Genomic DNA, 21,119 nt, shown 5'->3' on the forward strand with positions numbered 1-21,119 from the left:
AGGATGTTCAGTCATCCATTACATCGCTGACAGCAAAAGTGAGTACGCTAGAAGCTGACGTTAAGACTGCTCACAAGAATAGCAGGGAGCTGGAAAATAGTATCCAAGGACTGAGTAATTTTTATGATGGTGTGAAAAGTGCATGCGACAAAAGTAAATCTGATATTGCACAGATAAAAACCAGACTCACATCTGCAGATAAGGACAGTAATGAAATAAAAGCAGAACTCGAGACGGTACGAAAAGAACGCGAGGAATTGAAGGCTACTATTACTGATTTACAGTGTAGATCAATGAAAAACAATCTCATATTCACAGGACTTGCCGAAAACAATAACGAAAACACAGAAGATGTACTAAGGGAGTTTATCTGTCATGAACTTGGAGTGGAATGGGATATAGAGTTTGGCAATGTCCATCGATTCGGCCGAAGACGTGGTGGTAATCCTAGACCTATTGTTGCGCGTTTTCTTTACTTTAAAGATCTTGCTATGGTCAAATCCAAAGCATACAGACTGAAAAATAAGCCATACTGAATCAATGAGCAGTTTCCCGCCGTTGTCGAAGAGCGTCGCAAGAAATTGTACCCGGTAGCAAAGAGGTTCAGAGTAGCAGGTCACAAGACAAAGATGGTAAGAGACAAACTATTCGTAGATGGCCGACTTTACGAAAACACGGCCGCATCGGAAACTGACCCTAGATCTTACAGGGATGTTGTTGTGCAGTCTACACCGCCACGTGCGTCACAGAATACCCAGCGTGAACAGTCCAGCGAACGTGACAGGAGACCTACAGCGAAAAGACAGCGTGCTTCTTCTACACCAACATCGGATCACCATCACGCATCTGGACCATCGGATACCAGTGACAATGCAGTATAGGGACTCGAGTGGGGTGGTTTATGTGTACTATCTTGGAACGTGTGTAGGTCTTTAAATAACAAACTGCAAGATGTGAAATTTTTAGACATCATTTGTAAATACGATATTATTTGTTTATATGAATGCTGGATAGATTCTAATGATATAACCATACCTAATTATATTACATGCAATATACCTAGAGAGCACGGCAAAGGAGGAGGAATAGTTATTTTCATCAGAGACTCTTTAAAATATTGTTGTTTTTGTATTGAGAAGGTTTGCGACAGCATTGTTATACTGAAGCTTGTAGGTAATGTTAATGTTGGTAGAGATATTTATATTTTTATTAATTACATCCCCCCTATCAATAGTACATATTATAAAAACAATGATGTTGATTTATTTCCAGTGCTTGAAGATAGTATAGCTAGATATATCGAGTTAGGTAACATTATAGCTATTGGTGACTTTAACAGTCGTACTGGGACTGGTTCTGACTTCATTGAAAATGATAGACTATCTGAATTCTCAGCACATATATTATCTAACGTTGTAGAATACATACCTGATGCTGATATCGTATCACGTTTCAATGAAGATAAAACAATAAATCAGTTCGGCAGGAAACTTTTATCTTTATGTAAAACTAGTGGTCTACGGATTTTAAATGTTAGACATTCTGGAGATAGAAAGGGAAATATAACATTTTATAATGCTAATGGCTCTAGCCTTATAGATTATGTACTTATAAATGAATCTTGTTTTGAATTAATTGAACAGTTTGAGTCAGGTAACTTTAATTGTTTTTCGGACCATTCGCCAGTTTGTTTTACAATATACTACCCTGTTGTAGAAGAAATTAATTATGTTCCAAATGTAAAAGAACAAACGCATTTTAGTGTAAAATGGAATGATGAAAATAATCAAGAGATTGTTCTCAAAATTGCTGAGCGTATGGGTGCTTTATTAAATATCTGTACCATAAAAGAAACCAGTCATGAAAATATAAATACATGTGTAGACAAATTTACAAATGAACTGAATAACATTATTTTACCTTATTGTTCCATTAAGACTTACAAAACTAGTACAACAGAGAAAAGTTCATCTAAGACCAAACGTGAAGATAAACCTTGGTTTAACGAAGTTTTGAAACAACGATACAATGAATACAGAAAAGCCATACGAAATTTTAACGCTAACAAAAGTAATGACAATCGCATTGAACTTATTCGGGTAAAAAAAATATACAAAAAATTAGAATATAAATTGAAAAAGAAATATAAATGCCAACAGGGTAACATGTTGAATTATTTAAGAAAATATAACCCTAAAACGTTTTACAAATATTTCCAGAAAAGAAAACAAAATAACAGATCGGAGTTGAGTAATGATGCATTTTTCAACCATTTTTCTAATCTGGCTGGTACCGAACCTACCACTAACCATGAAGTAGATGAGTTCTTATCGAGTTATGATACACACACTAGTCAAACATCATGTACTGCATTAGATCATGACATTACTGAAAAAGAAATCGTCGTTGCGATTAAAGGGTTACAGAAGAACAAAGCCTGTGGTTATGATCATATTTTAAATGAGTATCTTATAAATTGTAAAGATGTTTTGATGCCATGTCTACTTTATTGTTTAATAATGTTTTTAATTCTGGTCACTATCCTCAGTCTTGGTCAGTTGGCTGTATTGTTCCTGTTTTTAAAAAAGGAAATACAAATGATACTGACAATTACAGGGGCATTACATTAGTCAGTTGTTTTGGGTAAACTTTTTACTTCTATTTTAAACAAAAGATTGCTAGATTACGACTTAGATAATGATATCATTACTGACGCCCAACTAGGATTCAGAAACCAAATGTCTACTATAGATGCCATTTTTATCTTACAACATTTAATACATAGAACACTAAAGAATCGAACACGTTTATATTGTTGCTTTGTAGATTACAAAAAAGCTTTTGATTTTATTAACAGACAAAACTTGTGGTTCAAAACTAATTCAACAAGGTATCGAAGGAAGAATGTTAGCTATTATACGGTCTTTATATAATGATGTTAAATGTTGTGTAAAATACAATAATGAACTTTCTGATTTTTGTATGTGCAAGAACGGTTTATTTCAGGGTGAGGTTTTGTCACCAATATTATTTTCTATGTATGTTAACCTACTATCAGATAATTGTCCATATGTTGATATACAAATGTTAAATATATTTCTAATAATGTATGCCGATGATATGGTGCTTCTAGCTGAAACACCCGAAGGATTGCAAAAAATGCTTGATTCAATATCTAATTATACAAGTAAATGGGATTTAACAGTAAATACAACTAAGACCCAAATTATTGTTTTTAGAAATGGAGGCAAACTTCGAGATAATGAGAAGTGGTTTTATAATGGTTGCCAACTAGAGGTTGTCAATGAATTTAATTACCTTGGTATTTTATTTTATTATAACGGAACATTTAGTAGGACACACAAAAGAGCAGCGGAACAAGGTCGTAAAGCTTTATTCTCAATTCATAACGAATGTAAAAATAATTATTTTAATATTGAAACAATGCTATCTGTATTTGATACCTATGTCAACAGTGTTCTTAGTTATGGATCGGAAGTATGGGGTTTCCACCCTGGCCAAGACGTTGAAAAGATTCATTACAATTTTGTAAAAAAGTTACTGGGTGTACGGAAAGGGACATGTAATGATTTTGTATATAGTGAATTAGGAAGATTTCCATTGTATATTATTAGAAAACTAAGAATTTTTAAATACTGGATCAAACTACGTAATACTAATAACTGCATATTAATGGCTATATATGAGGAAATGGATCAGCTTGATAACAATTGGTTAATGGATGTTAAACAGGAACTAAATGCACTTAGTTTAAATTATATATGGAGTCTAACGGAAGTTGATAACAATACTTACAGTGTAATTAAGCAAAGATTGTGTGATGTGTTCAAGCAACAATCTTACAATAGAATAACAGCAACGTCAAAAGGTAATTTGTATAAATATTTATTAACTGAATTTAAATTGCAAAGTTATCTTACAAACCGTTGGACGTTACACAATTGAAAGAAATTACAAAATTTAGACTCTGCGCCCATAAATTAAATATAGAATTTGGTAGATACAGAAACATTGAAAGATCAGAAAGATTATGTACAGTATGTAATACAAATGAAGTAGAAGATGAGTACCATTTCATTCTACAATGTCCAAGATACAATGGTATAAGAACACAATTTATAAAACAATATTATTATAAACGTCCAAGTGTTTTCAAGCTTATACAACTTTTAAGAACTGACAATAATAAAGATCTTAATAACCTTGGGAAATATTTACAACGGGCAAATAAGGTAAGAAATGAACTAGTGGAATAAAGACGTAATGCTAATAGTGATGTACAATGTAGTGCATCATACATGTGTATCCCGGTAGCACCTCAAGTATTTAACATTTTCTCTTATGTAATAACGACCTATATCTTTATGTGATATAAGTCAGCAGTACTGTGATACTTTGTATTATATATGTCTATAATGTTAAATCACTCTCCACCATTATTCTGTACATTATTGTGTACATATCTGTATAATATATGCTATATTGTTTGTATGATGCTGATGAGTTGTAAAACTTAAGGCAATAAAAGGAACTTGAACTTGATTGCTTGTTGTCATTTGTTTTGTGTCGCACAAAAATTGTTGGTATGGCATCTTTTTTTAAAAGCCATAACACATGGTATTCCCATATCTCGCTTAAGCCGACAACCCAGTTCGGACGAATCGAAAATAAAGTGTCTGCTGTCGCAACGGTCTCCGGCATTTTCTTCCTGTCCAGTATTTCCACTTTGTTTTAATCAAATTCACACACAGCTTTTTCACAGCAACATTACTAGGAAATGCGTGTAGACTAAATTTATCGGTTTTTGTATTGTACGCCGTTTAACCATAATAAACACAAAACAAGCAATGAACAATGATGCTGACTGTCGAAAGGAGTTCCCTTCGTGACGTCACGGATCAAATCTTACGGAAATTCCCGAAACGAATTCAGCTGGTTCTGTTTTTCAGGGGAATATTTTTAAATGGAAAATATACCGGTATATAATTTTTTTACGTTTCTTTTTTTAATTTTCTAATCATTAAATAATATCTTGATTGATATAGCTCAATACATCATACATCTGGCACAGCACTTTAAGTTAGCCTGATGGACAATTAATTACTACGATATATGCAAATGCAGTACAAAACAGGACTGAAATTGCTTGCTGCACAACTTTTCAAGTTTGGCAGACTATTAAACAAATGTGACATGTGTCAAAACAAACATCACTGCTACCTGTCAGCAAATGTCTCAGACTTTCAAACCGTAAAGATGTACATTGCAATACTTGTCAAAATCAAATCTGCTCAACCTAACACCATTTAAAGTTCTTTCCAGGATCAACATTATGACACATAAATTGCCTCTATATTAATTAGTGAAGAGCCAGTTAACAACAACAACAACAACAACAACAAAATAAATAATAATTGACATGGAATTTATTTATTTTAAGAAATACGTTTTAATGTCAATAGAGTATACAATTCTCAGTTCGTATATAATAATTGTCAATTATTTTAAGAATGATCTATTTTTTAAAATGATGTTTATTATGTCTGTGTTAAACTTATGCTGAGGAAGGAGACAATTTGTTTAATATTTTATGTATCTAAAACAATGCAATACATTAGAAACATATACAAAATATGTATACTTATTAGTCACTGCAATGGGCTATACATTAGCTGCATGCTTATTCATTCAATCATTCATTCATTCATTGAGGGCGGGATTTAGTCAATTGGTGGATTCATTCAGCTGATTGGACAAAGGTTGTGGTATGTGTTTTCCTGTCTATGGGAAAGTGCATATAAAAGATCCCTTCCTACGATTCAGAATTACCAAATGTTTGACTTTCAATAACCGATGATTAATTAATCAATGTGCTCAACCGGTGATGCTAAACAACAACAAAAAATCCATTCATTCATCCACTTATACTTATTGTGCTCATGTCCAATTAAAGTTCAAGCACGTTGTCCTGGGCTCACGCCTCAACTATGTGGGCTGTCTGTAGTGTTTAGCAGTTTGTGTGATGTGTCCAAGAACGATCAACTCAGGATTTTCCTATTCCATGCAAATGCCCCACGATTGAAATTCAAACGATTGTGGTATGTACTATACAGTTTATGGGAAAGGATATACAAAAGATTCCATGATATTTTACCAGTAAGAATAGCACATATTGTGGCCCCCAAAAAGGTGTTCAGTATAGCACACCTGTGAACTTTATTTAACTGAAAATGATGTTTGTTGTTTAAAATATTATAAATTTGCCAATAGTCTGGTATTGAAGTAGATATAAATAAAAATAAAATCTATTACACATTAAATTAATAAATTATTAAAACAATAATAACATTGTGTGAAAATGCAAATGAGAGTTCTAAAGGTATAACTTTACTATTCTATAGTTAATACACCAGTCCTTCACATCTGAGGTACGTGTTTGTGTTTACGTGCCAAGCACACCTTAAATTTAGCTCAGAAGTGTTTTTAATGTCCACCTAAAAACATAGTAACCACGCATCTCCCATCCCAGCTAGCCTCAATGTTTCAATATCATTATACTCAATGTGTGATATTCAAAACGTCTTTTTGTCAATGTGTGCAAATTTTACTCAAGATTTTCCATATGAATGTTTAACGACACCCCAGCACGAAAAATACATCGGCTACTGGGTGTCAAATTATGGTAATGCAAACAAATAAGGTGATGATCAAAATCAATATAAACATTCAAGATTTAAATACAAAAGTGTAAAGAACTGTGAAAAATACAAATATCACAGATAGATACTGACTTTTACTCAAAATTTCAATTTGTGCTGTATTGGCCATTCTCAAAGAGAATGTTACACCCCTGCACCACATTGAGGTTACAGCACGCGCAGGGGATTTTCCATATAAAACCAAAGTTACTTACCTGGAGGTTATAAGGCGATTGATTTATCACGCGCCTGATATTTTCAAAGGTGAATAACTGATATATCAATTATAAATACAAGTAGTCAATTGCAGAATAAGTTATGATTGTGCCCAAAATTATTATGTGGAAAAAGTAGGGGGTCTCCCATATTTTCTCTACTTATAATTATTTGAAATATAAATTTATGTTATTTATGGTAGGTATATACAAGACTTCTCGAATTTTTATAAAATCTACTAGCCATGGGATCAGTGATTTTCAATATTTACTAGCCACGATTAAAAATTCACTAGCCGTAATTTAGTTTAAGTTAACCGGCCTCGGTGGCGTCGTGGCAGGCTGGTAGGTACTGGGTTCGGATCACAGTCGAGGCATGGGATTTTTAATCCAAATACCGACTCTAAACCCTGAGTGAGTGCCCCGCAAGGCTCAATGGTTAGGTGTAAACCACTTGCACCCACCAGTGATCCATAACTGGTTCAACAAAGGCCATGGTTTGTGATATTCTGCCTGTGGGAAGCGCAAATAAAAGATTCCTTGCTGCCAATCGGAAGAGTAGCCCATGTAGTGGCGACAGCGGGTTTCCTCTCAAAATCTGTGTGGTCCTGAACCATAAGTCTGACGCCATATAACCGTAAATAAAATGTGTTGAGTGCGTCGTTAAATAAAACACTTCTTTCTTTCTTTATTTTAAGTTAATACAATTTTACTAATAGTAATAATGTCACCTACAGAGGGAGATAGAGCTCAAAACACTAAGAATTTGGTGGATGGGGTGGGGGCAGGATATTCATATTTACAAAATATACTTAAATACAGCATTTGACAACTTTTTTTCACTAGCTGTCGGACATGGCGATGGTAGTAATTTACTAGCCCAACATTGAATATCACTATCCATGGGAGTGGGGCTGCCATAATCTAGAAGCCCTGTTAGTATATAACAAAACAACTGCCTGTCACCACATGTGATCAGTTATGGAACAGTCCATCTAAAACGTAATCCCCCACACACCCCAAAGATCAGTCCAACTTCCCAGCAATTCTTGAATTGTACATTTCATCACAGCAAAATTAGTTTATCGGATAAACGGAAATTTTTGCTGTGGAAGACTACAATGATGTACTGTAAAAACGTGGTGTTTTGATCACAGTTGATCCACAGACTGCTGCTGGTCAAACATATTCTTCGTCAAATGAAAACACAGGATACAAAAACATTTCGTTCCGAGGTTTTCTTGTTGACTATTATAAGTGTACCAAATTTCATTTAAATCCGAGACGGTGCATCCTAAACGTGATTGATTTGATATGGAATGTCTCACAAGCCATATTTTTACCTTTATTTATTATGCAGATCATGTGTTTATAGTAGATTATTTGTTTTTGATATAGGCGCATGAATGTTGCCAATATTGTGGGCGTATATGAAGTAGAGGCCCTTGTCCCATATACTTGTTAAGAACTGTACTTGCAAATGGCTAATTTTGCTACTCAGATGCCAAAACAATAAAGCGTTTAAATACAACCGAATCTGCAACACGTCTTGGGGGATGATCGCCCATGCTTAGTAATAGCCCTGATCATCCCCCACCCCCACCCCGCGCCCCCCACCCCAAACACACACGTTAATAAAAAGCTCCTACGGTTCTGTTGTAAAGTAATCGTTTAATGTGCCAAAGATAATAAAAGGCATTATATACTGACACACAACGAAAACGCAAAAACAACTTTTCATTGCAACTAACGACAAACTATTAATGAATTGATGAATAATGTAATATGACGTTAATGACTGGTATTCATGAGATACATTCACATGGAAACATGGCCAGTTATCATCAGTAATCGAGTTGCATTCGTAATCGAAAAGTTCAACACCCCCCCCCCCCCCCCCCCCCCCCCCCCCCCCAGTATCTGGTGTTTCCACCATTGGCCCGTGAGCATGCGTGAACACGACGGGGAAAGGATTGGCACAAACATCTCAAATAAGCCACAGGAATGTTCCTCCACTCCTCCTGCAACGCCTGTGCAAGCTCAGCGACGTTACGCGGTGGTGGCTGTCGGTGACGTACACGACGTCCTAACTCATCCCACATATCTTCAATTGGGATCAAATCCGGTGAAACGGAGGGCCAGTTCATAATGATGATACCGGCTTGTTGCAGGAATGTCTGGGTAATTATTGCAGTATGTGGACGGGCATTGTCTTGTTGAAACAGAAGGGGACCTCCTGGTCTTCGGTGACGACCCAAAGGTGGCTGGAGAACTGGTCTTAAAATAACGTCAACATAACGCTGGGCTGTAAGGGCATCGTGGACAATGATGAGATCACTCCTGAAATCACAGTTGATATCCCCCCATACCATAAGACAACCGCCGCCAAACCGATCACGTTCCCTTACACATCCGTCAGTGTACCGTTCATAGAGTCTCCTGTACACACGTGCTCTTCCATCGGCAAAGGAGACAGAGGAACGGGACTCATCTGAGAAAACAATGCTCCAGTAAAAGGCTGGTGGATGATTACCATTCTGGAGAGCAAACTGTAGTCTCGCAGCACGATCTCGCGGTATCATGATGTTACCGTTGTACGGGCGTCTGCATCTGAGTTCAGCCGTTCTGAGTTGACGGATGACCGTCATCGGATGGATATGCCTTCCATGACGTCCTATCGTGTTGCTTACTGTCATCGTCGCAGTTCTGAATCGGTCACGGAGGTGGTGTCGTCGAATCTGCCGATCTTGGCGTGGGATCGTAACGGGACGTTGACCAGGTCGAGGTCGATCACGGACAATCCCGGTCTGTTGATGACTTTTACAAGTCGTCCAATAGTTGATGGATGGACTGAAGGTCCTAGCAACTTGGCTTTGCGAAGTCCCCCCTTGAACCATGTCCAACGCTCGCTCACTTTGTTCTTCTCTGAGTCGTGGCATTCTTAATGTGACGAGGAATATGACACCGTTACGTGCTTTTTATGTGTCCACATACTGGCATTTCACGTGCATCGCATGCATCATGATTGGGCATGTAGTGAACGCATTTCACACCATTTTGTGTGTTTCTGCTATTGTATGTGTAACGAGAACAAAACCTGGATTAAAACCCAGACAAAAGTACCAATCAATGGCTTCCTCTCATAAATTGTTATTTTAAGTCCAATAAATATATTTTTCATTAATCACAAAAAAAATTTGAAAAATATCTGTTTTGCGTTTTCATTGTGTGTCAATGTATATATCGAGTGGCCTCCCAAAAAAACGATAACCCTACTGAATATGGAATTGGCTAAAAATTATGGGGACTGCAATTTTAATATTCATTACTATATGGATATTTTCCACATTCAGTGAAAATTGTAGGCACATAGGTTAAAATAACAATAGATTCAAATTTGTAAGTAAAACAAATGAGACGCCAAAAGCTAAGTTAAATTTTATGTACTTTAAAGTTTGTTTACGGCACAGCAGTATTCACTGAGAATGAATGGAAGTATAAAATAAGAGTGAAATGGCAAGAAATCATGTTGCAAGAAATCAAAAGATCGATTTGCTAATGGAAAAAAAAGTTTGAGGGTAATCTGACAAAAGTAGATAACATTTTACATAGATTTTCGACGTCGCAATTTTACTTAGAATTTTGAATTCGTTAACATTTTAACTATATTTAACCTATGGGCCTATACATTTGGCTGAAGGTGGCAAATATCCATATTGTATTTAGTGTAAAATATATGTTTTAACAGGTCTAAATTCAGTAGGGTTTTAGTTCTTGGGGGGCAACACGATATATATATATATATATATATATATATATATATATATATATATATTATATATATATATATATATATATATACAGTCAAACATGTCCTAGCGGCCACTTTTTTCCCTCACAGATGATTTATAACGTAAATATGCACCGGTAATAAGCGGTCACCTGTCTAACGCGGCCAGCGGCCACCCAAATCGGATCCCAAATCGCTAAAATACCTGTATTAAGCGGCCACAGTAAATGTTTACTATTATATAAAAGGGATATTTAACAACAGCGATAACGTGCCGTAAATAACCGATCTTCACACCTTCAGGAATACTAGTACCCATTCAGTCCCGACATGACCATGGAAAGCATCTAATTGCCTCTGAGCAGGCTACGCTTGACATTTGTAGATTCACTTACTATGACAATGCACCGCATGAAGTAGAAATTAAATAATTAAATGGAAAGAGAAAAGAAACTTGTTGAGAACGGTTAATTTAATTACATTCAGTTGCAATTTTTCCTGAAGGTGACGACATGTCAAAAGTGTATTTTACTAAACTCTGAAGCACACTTCCATTAATTAGCAGTATTTATTTCAACGTATTCTCTGCTCACACACAATTTACAAAGATCTTTTTAAACAGACTAACTACTCATGACACTTTTACACCTGACAGTTTTGGTCGCAATGGGCATTCAGGCTCCCTTTTTGCTGATTTTTATTGGCCAAATGAAACGAAAATATCAGAATCTGGAACACAATGTATATGTATATTCGCATTGCTACCAAGACGCTAAATAGGATTCCAAACAAATCAGTCTGCATTTTTACATGGATTACAACTAATATTGTGAGTAAAATTATGGAATTGCATGGTGAAGATTTTAGGCCAGCTCATTTTGCCCGAACGTGTCCATTGCCCCCCCCCCCCCCCCCCCCACTGGGGGAGTGACCCCCGACCCCCACCTCCACCCAGTCTCGAATGCTTATGGTGTTCCTCACGACCAGGTATAATAATACAGACCCTTTCCCCAACTCATATCTTATGCTTTTTATGGTCAAAACTGCCCTAAGGCAGTCAGTGATAATTAAGTGTTTTGATGCTATTTTTAATTGTTCATCAATAAAAGTCAAAGTTTCATGCTTATTGTTCCTGTTATTTTATATTGTAGTAACTGGTCATTATAGTACTAGTTATAAGTACTAACTACTAGATTTAAGTACAGTTTTTAAAGTTTTATTTCAGGAATTTTCAGGAATCATATATATGTAATAAGCAAACTATCTATAAGCAAAATAAATTCCAGAGGACTAGGAATATTAGGACTGAAAGTCCTGTAGACTAGGAGTACCAGGAATAAAAGTCCCACGGACTTCCATTCCTCGGAATGCACGTCCCACAGACTTAAATTCCTAGGGAGGCAGGTCCCACAGACTAGGATTCCGAGGAATGGAAGTCCGATCGGAAAAAGATTAAGAAAATCACAATTAATCAGATTGTGACTTACCGTCAAAATATAAACCTACAAAACATATTATTAAAAATTATGTTGGTGTATATAGGAATTGTCTTTTGTTGTTCACCAAATGTTAAGTTTTTTGGAGTTACCAGTTTTCATATATATATATATTTTTTAAAACACTTTTTGGCTACATATTGGGGGGGGGGGGGGGGGGGTATATTTCTTCGTGTTGAACACATGGACATATAGCCTACTTTATATCTGTAGTTGCATTATATACTTTTGAAAAAAAGCAAGATATACATCCTGCATCAATATGCTAACAAAAATGTAAGACGACTACAAAAATTCACTCACGTGTCTAATCCACAAGTCTATGATGTAAAAAAAAAAAAAAATTAAGTTGATACTCAAACTTAAAAATATTTTTGACATGGAGGTTTGAACCCACAGTAATCTTTAAAAAACTGGTACACTTATCCATCACACTACGAGGGAAGGCTAACAAAACCTGGCAGCTCGTGCAAATAGCAGAGTATAATAAACGGACATCTAATTTGCCAGACTAGTAGTTCTGTCACTGCTGTAGAAGGTATTTCTGTCACTGCTGTAGAAGGAATTTATGTCCGGTAGGAATACAAGTCCTACGATAAAAACAACTTAAAAATAAACCAGGAATGAAAGCCCGGGTAGGACTATGGTTCCTAAGCTATGGAGGTCCGATAGGACTACTGTTCGTCGTTAAATAAAAACATTTCCTTTCTTCATATGTAAAAATGCGTATTGATAATTCATTTGCAACTTATATAGCTGTTTGGCAACAATGTTAACATGGATAAATGTTGTTATCCAGATTTGGGCCTTTTGCTTTAATTCGGGCAAAAATCAGCCTGCACACACAAAAACACACACACACGCGCGCGCGCGCACACACACACACACACACACACACACACACACACTATAATAATGAGATCTCGTACGCCTATGATGTAGGTGTGCATTCAAGAACAGTACGTAGAGCTACTGACCAAACCTACCATTTTATATCAGTAGTACCTGCATTCATGTTTGTAGCTCTCTCCCCCCCCCCCTCCATCGTCATCTCTCTCTCTCTCTCTCTCTCTCTCTCTCTCTCTCTCTCTCTCTCTCTCTCTCTCTCTCTCTCTCTCTCTCTCTCTCTCTCTCTCTCTCTCTCAAATCACAGTTCTTTAGCTAATGATTATTATTTATTATTTAATACCAGGTATAGTGTAAAATCCCCATGAGTTCCCCATGAGTTCGATGAGACCCCTTTTCCTCCCCCCGCTAGTTTTTTAAAGAGGCTAAAAATGTATTGAAAAGTTAGATTGTTCACCTGCATGTAATGTAATGGGTGTATTTTGAAGCAAATCGTCCCTTGTAACAGTTTTCATTTCGTTTTGTTCGCATTTACGGTTGAAGCATGTCATCAAAACATACCATAGGAAAATGTCATGGGATTGTCAAGTAAGAGATCCTCGTGAAAATCAAAAAGCATGCTTTGTTCATGACATTATAGGGTATAAAAATACCCAATCTTTAAAAATGTATTCACCAATATTTATGTCGTACGAATATGCCAAGACTTACCTCACAATAGCGGGAACAAGCAATCGGACGCCTACAGGCAGGTGACAGCGTTAGTAATGTTGCTAATGCTTTTAACGTTCACATGACAACCATTTATCGTCTGCAAGATCGTTTTGTCACCACCAACAGTACTACTGACCTTCCACGATCGTTGTGTCACCACCCAACGACAGGACATACATATTCATCGCTTGCATCTTCGCGATCCATTCCTGACAGCCAGTGAAACAGCTCGACAGACAATTGTTCACAACTGACCCATCAGTGGTGACACAGTTAGACGTAGACTCCGTATAAACACTCTGAGTTGTCGTCGTCCTGCCCGTCGTCCCAGTTTGACTCAGAAGCACCGACAGAACCGTTTACAGTGGGCCACATTTCCCCGGAAGTGAAGACATGTGATCTGTACAGATGAAAGTCGGGTTTGCATATCCCATGCTGATGGAAGAGTTCGAATATGGCGCAGACGTGGACATCGTTATGATGATCAGTGTGTGATGGAAATTGATTCATGGGGTGGTCCAAGTGTTATGATATGGGCTGCAATTGGCCTGAATCAAAGACTTCGCCCAGTTGTCTTCCAGAATATTGATCCGGGAAGAGGTAATGGTATTACAGCTCAGCGTTACATTGATCAGGCCCTCAGACCCCATAGAGTGCTTTTTTTTTGGCTCGTCATCCGCAATAGACATTCCAGCATGTTAACACCAGACCACACACAGCTCGGGCTACGGTTCACTTCTTACAGCAGCATAACATCAGAATGTTGTCTTGGCCAGCCCTTAGTACCGACTTAAATCCAATTGAACATTTATGGGAGGAGCTGAAAAGAATAATTGATAAAGTTCGTCCAAGACCAAGAAATGCAGCTCAGCTTCAGGCAATCATACTTCAGAGCTTTCCACTTATCCCCATGGCCTTTATCAACCGTCTGATCCATTCCATGTATAGAAGGCGTGTCGCAGTTGTGAATGCAAATGGTGGACATACACGATATTGATTATTGATTACTCTGTCTGGGTTGTCTGCCCTTGTTATAATTTATGACTGATGCCCATTAACATTCCTTGAAGTTAACAAACTTTTGGCTTTAATAATTTGTTTCATTAGTTTACATCAGTTTTGTACAATGCTACCTAAAAATAAATACCATTCGTATTCTTATTGTAACTTGCGTTTCTTTTGCTGTTCAGAATAGTTGAAAAATAACATTTTGAGTGGTAGAAATATGTGCAGCGTGTGCCTTTAAATTCATCAGGTGGAATAGCTATTGGTATAAAACCAATGAATTGTCTTCTACTATAACTTTCAATATCACAAACAGTTCTGAATATGTGTCTTGATTTAGCATTCCTCCAGAAATTACGTCTTTGCGGAAAACCTACCATACTATTATGATGATTACAACACATGTATAACATACAAGACAATGTGGCTAGTAACAATTAAAGACTAGCCAGGAAAGATAAAAAACGTTTGTGCCATTAACCAAATAAGAGCAAGGTATAAACACGAACGTAGAGCACTGGTTTCAGTGTATAAACATATCATTGCAAAAACAAATGTGTGAATAATCGTGCGTGGTTCATGTGCTCATATTCAGATTCCATCCATGTTTTAACAATGTGTAGGTATTGATGCCCCCCATCTATATTCCAATTGTAGTGCAATATTTATTGAATAATTTATTTATTATTTTTGTTATATCCTTTAAAGATACAGACAATGCAATAGACTTCGGCGCTGCCTAATACTTATAACAACTCTACCAATGGCAGTCCTCCACTATGTGGTTTGCTGTCGTATATATTATAATCAAATGTCATTTGATTGATATTTTCTATCTGTATGATTGATATGATTTACAGGCTCTGCAACTACAGATATTGATTGTATGAATGGTGGAAGACCTGGAGAGAGTCTAACGTTAACCTGCAAAATATCCGGTACTATAGTTAGTGGAATCAGATGGATACGACCTAATGGTGGATCACCACAAACGGTTATATTATGCAACACAGCAAACACAAAATGTAACCAATCTGGGGGAATACCTGGCTACACTGGAACTATTGTATCATCTACACAGTATGACCTTACAATACAATTTTTTAGTACTGAAACAGATGTTGGAGAATGGATTTGTCGAGATGGATCAACAGGAGCTGGTCCATTTTCATGTAACATGAATCTCAACAGTAAGTCGACTTTACTTTGTTCCTTGTTTTGTTGTTGTTATTGCGTGTTTGCTTTGTTGTTTTGTGTGTGTGTGTGTGTGTGTGTGTGTGTGTGTGTGTGTGTGTGTGTGTGTGCGCGCGTGCGTGCGTGTTGTTTTTAATACATTGTTAACTATATCACCTGGTTCGATAGGTGATATGTTTAGTTGTAGCCAACTGCTAGACCTTTCCAAAACAAAATTGTTCAGTATTAAATTTTAATGGAAATAAACAATTCACTTGCTTGTAAGAATGAAAGAAAACGCTTCTTTTTTAAAAGATAAAATTACAAAATACTTAATACTCTCCTCTTCAACCAATGATAAGTCATGCAATGGTTTTATATTAGTTGAGCAAATAAATGATTATAATGGTACAATTGTTTTGTTTAAAGAAAAAAAAAATGCACTCAGTTTAATAATTACTTTACACACTGATAAAAAAAAGATTGTGTTAAAAGCGTATTAACTCTAGAGAGCCTGAACCTGTCCACTGTGATGTAAAAAATATAAGTCGGCTAACAATTGACCAATAGTGTCAGAAGAACCAAACTATAGCAAAATTAAATTAAATTTTACCTAGTTTCAAAACAGTATTATATGCCATACATTAGGTTTTAATTTTCTAATACCCAGACAACAAGGGATTAGACATAGCTCAGTGGTAAAGTGTTCGTCTGATGCTCAATCGATCTAGGATTGATCCCCGTTACATGACCTACTGTGATATTTCTAGTGCTATCCAGTACTCCACTGGGGTATCAAATATCGTGGTAGGTATAGTCCTGCCTCTTGGATGGTACATATAAAAAAAATCTCTTCCTGCTGAAAAGAGTAGCACATAGAGTTGCAGAAGCCAGTTTACTTTCATTACCCGTGTGGTACTTACTATAATCATGAATTATTTTATTTTATTTTATTACAATATTTTATTTTATTTTATTTTATTTTTTATTATAATTTTTTTTAATTGCCCCCAGAATATAAAATGGCAGTGTCAGGGTTGGGGTGCCCTGAGCTCACTGTCTCACAATATTTTTTTAAAGTTCATATGGTATACACAGTTTTATATACATACATATAAATGTCAAAGTATATACACATGAATAGATATAATACACACACTTTATGTATATTGTTGTTGTTGATATTTTGTTTGTTTTTGGGGGGTTTTTTGTTGTGTTTTTTTTTTTTTTGGGGGGGGGGGTTTATTAATTTTTTTAAATTATTATTATCTGGGGCCAAGAAGGAAAAAAGAAAAGAAAAAGGAAATGATGTTATGTACGGAATTAGTATTGATACAAGAAAGTATTATGAAAAGGTGTGTGAAGGAGTATAAAGTGCGAAGAAGGTATTTTTGAAATAAATATATCTCAATATTTGATAGATAAACTTTTATGATGTTTGAAATAAATTATACCACTGCTCCCATTTTGTCTTGAAATCTTCATAATTACCTTTTTTCATATAAGATACATTCTTCAGTTTCCAACTTTTCTTTAATTATAGTTTTTAAGGCAGAGAAGTTTAATTTTTGTTTTTGTATTTTCATGGAATAAATATAATATTTTATGTTAATAATTAACCAATTTATTGCATATGTATTCGGGTGTGTGTGTGTGTGTGTGTGAGTGTGTGTGCTAAGCAGACCCAAAATGGCAATATGTTTATCTATAATTATTCACTCTTCCATAGTATTGAATATACAATTTGTAATCTTTCCAAAATCATCAATCATAAAATAGATGTTCAATTGTCTCTGGCATACGATTACAAAAAGTACATTTATTTGAATTAATATAATGTATTGTATATAAAAATGTGTTAGTAGCGAGAAATATGTGTATAATTTTATATTGTCTTGGCGATGCATACTATAGAAATGATCCCTAAAAGTATGATCTTTATTACGATATTAACTAAAACTGTTTTTTCTTTCTTTCTTTCAACTGGAGGCACAATTTTCAAAGTTGGGGGGGGGGGGGGGGGGGGGGGGGGGGCAAGACCCTCTACTTCAACCGCAGTAATGCAGATTGTGTGTCACAGTTATATGATATATTTGTTCATATTTCTTTTCAGCTACTCCAGACAATCCAGAGAGTCAGCTTTCGGAATCCACCATTATTATAATAGTAGTGGTTGCTGTTCTGCTGGCCGTCGCTGTTCCAGCATGTTGGTGCTGTTACAAGAGGTAATCCAATCTCTTCAATACAGATATGTTTTAATGAGCTTTAACCAACACGACTGTTTGATATTTCTTTTAAATACATCTAAATTGTGGAAAATAATAACAGTATTATGTGAGCTGTAAAAAACTAAATCATTCTCCCATTCAGTAACTGATGTCTAATAAATTTAACACTTTCTCCTTAGAAGAGTGAACCGACAACCGAAAGATGAGCAAGAGAAAACTGAAGAGAAAACTGAAAAGACAACTCAAGAGGAAGATGATGAGAGCGTCCTAGTTGACAATCCAGTTTTGGAACAGTCAAATTAATTAGTTGTAAACTTGCTTACTAGTGAATGTTCGGAGCAGTCCATTTGAGCATTTCATTTCATTTCAACCTATTTTCGTGCTTATATCCAATTACGGTTCCAGCACGCTGTCCTGGGTACACACCTCAGCTATATGGGCTGCCAATCCTGGACAGTGGGTTAGTTGTTAGTTGGCTACTTGTTAGTGATACAGAAGAGGGTGTAGTGGCTGTACACCTACGCATTGAGGCCTTAAGAACTCGCTAAGCCAGTACCGGACTGCGAACCCTGTAACTACCACCAACTATAGCTCACTCGAAACAGTTAACCAATTAAACGAGTGCAGGTTTTATGATCGACATTTCAAAACACAATTATTTCTCTTCTTGTTCTTTGGCTTTTGAATGTCTAATGAATATGTTTAGTGTTAAATTCAAGTTCAATTAGTAATTATTCATTATTAATTACGAATTATTTATTAATTACGAATTAATGCTAATTACTAATTAAATTAATTAATAATTACCAATAATTACAAATTAATTAATTAATTAATTATTATTTGAAAGCGGGTTGAAATAATATATATTTTCAGGGACCAATCAGTCTACAGAAGGAGTTGAGTTGGTGGTCAATTAGAGGGCATTATTTCCAGACCTGTCTATTAAAAATAATCAGTTATTTCCACGCCTATATAAATATCGTTAATTTACTTATTTTAAGTTCGTTATTAGACAAAAACATTGATCTCTTATATTCGATTGCTTTTCTTAACTGTGTTCAAAGTCCTGATAAAAGGGATCCAAATATTTAATTTCTACTTATATCATGGGTTTTCTTTATAACATATTATGATATGCAGGAAACCCATATTGTGATATGTCATGATTACAACAATTATCATATTCTTCCCTGTAAAGCATAGTCGATGTTAATATCAACGGCACCACAGTTACCTCAGTGAAAAATCTTATCTGCAGAGGGCAGTCGAAGTGGAGTTATCACGTGTGTTATCCTAGTTAGGTACTGCTTTGAAACAGATATGTTTAATTTTCAGACAATATGTATTTTATTTCATCTTAACACCCCCCCCCCCCCCCCCCATACACACACACACGTGATAATATATCTACTACAATGCAGCATACCATAGCAGTGAAATTTCATTATATATGTATATTATATAAACGACTTACCTTGTTTTAGGTTTGGGGTTTTGGGGGGTTTTTTGGGGTTTTTTTAATTGTCTCAAAATGTGTTATGGTAATATGAGGGATAGGGTCCCTAGTTCATTATGTTACATGTTATATATAGCAAACATACGTTAAATAATCTTAATCTGAAAATAATTTAACATATGGATATCAGAATGAAATAGAAACTAAATAAATATTTACCGAAAAGATAAAGGATAAGTACATGTAGATAAACTTCCCAAACTGGCATCGTGATTAAAAACATGTAATATTAAGTGATTCAAATTATAGCGTTCTAGAACTCTCATCCATGGTTCATAGTTGTCGTATTTTGTATGTAACTCGTTTGTTTTATTAATATATGTATTTGTTTATTAATAACTTATCGTTATAATTATATGTAAAATTTGATACTGGAACCACAACAGAGTTGACTTTTTTCAAAGAGCAGAATAGTAAACCGTAATACTTTGCCCATTCTGTACAGGTATAAACACACCTATCGTCAGAATATTTAACAGGTGACGTTGGAACAATAGATGATTTGAAATGTTTAGTTGCCGATTTGTCCTTTAAGAGGAGCTTAATTTGTTATGTAAATTAGGGGATAACCCTACTGTGTTTTCCGATTTGCGGACGTATATCGGTGGTTTTACTGTCGTAAATTTAGTTTTATTGGCGACGCGTTAGCGGAGCCAATACAACGGTAAATTTGCGACTGTAAAACCACCGATATACGTCTACAAATCGGAAAACACAGTAAGGTTATCCCTATTCTAATTAAACTGTTTGCTGGTTGATTATCAATAGGAAATTGTCGCATTTTTAGTAAGAATAAGAATATTTAAACGTCACCAGCTGGTGACGTCATTGGGCAGCATATTAACAGACGATGGGTGGACGAACAGTTAGCGGCTCGAACATAGATGTGTAATTTGACATATTTAAATATGACTAATAAAGAATAATATGTTCATTTGTGACAAAAACTTCTCAGTATTTAACGACTTCTGTATGTAATATGAACGCTACAGAAATTGTCTTTATGACGCCATTACAAAACAGCCCTGTTCTTTGCTTAACCTATGACGTATTTCTGCCAGAATATTTGCGACCGGTTTTATCGGTGATTTTACCACCTGAAATTTTTAATAGACATCCAATCAGATTCGTTCTTACAAATGTGTTGAATTAGAATATAGGTTGTTTACCTAAATTGAATGTTTGGCTATTTGAATTAATTTGTTCCTGTATAAAAGATTTCCCTGTTATTAATTAATAAAGATTTACATATATTTTAAAACATTTGATCTTATGTTATATTTTTCTTTAAAGGCATATTGTCACAGACCACAGACCTATTTAACAAAGTATTGCCTGAACAAAAATAATTTGATTTGTCCTTAAATGTACTTTATTCAACCATCTTCATAACCACTATACTCCATTTATTAAT

At 35.5% G+C, this 21,119-nt stretch overlaps 1 protein-coding gene and 1 pseudogene across 4 annotated transcripts in view; one reads left to right on the forward strand and one right to left on the reverse strand.

The window, feature by feature from the left end:
- Window positions 1-21,119, forward strand: part of LOC121386728 — a 38,601-nt gene that overhangs the window by 14,210 nt on the left and 3,272 nt on the right. The window contains exons 5-8 of one of the 4 annotated variants that reach the window (XR_005959695.1): window positions 15,646-15,975; window positions 18,072-18,183; window positions 18,366-20,253; window positions 20,428-20,966. Coding sequence is in view for 2 of the 4 variants with exons in the window: in XM_041517724.1 (XP_041373658.1) it covers window positions 15,646-15,975; window positions 18,072-18,183; window positions 18,366-18,489 (566 nt within the window). In the remaining 2 variants the exon portion in view is untranslated. Of the gene's footprint in view, window positions 1-15,645; window positions 15,976-18,071; window positions 18,184-18,365; window positions 20,967-21,119 lie in introns of those variants that run through there. The other 3 variants (XM_041517724.1, XR_005959694.1, XM_041517723.1) reach the window with 3 other exon arrangements.
- On the reverse strand, window positions 17,827-17,897 carry LOC121386985 (annotated as a pseudogene).

The sequence above is a fragment of the Gigantopelta aegis genome, chromosome 12, assembly GCF_016097555.1.
Source record: "Gigantopelta aegis isolate Gae_Host chromosome 12, Gae_host_genome, whole genome shotgun sequence".
NCBI lineage: Eukaryota > Metazoa > Mollusca > Gastropoda > Neomphalida > Peltospiridae > Gigantopelta > Gigantopelta aegis.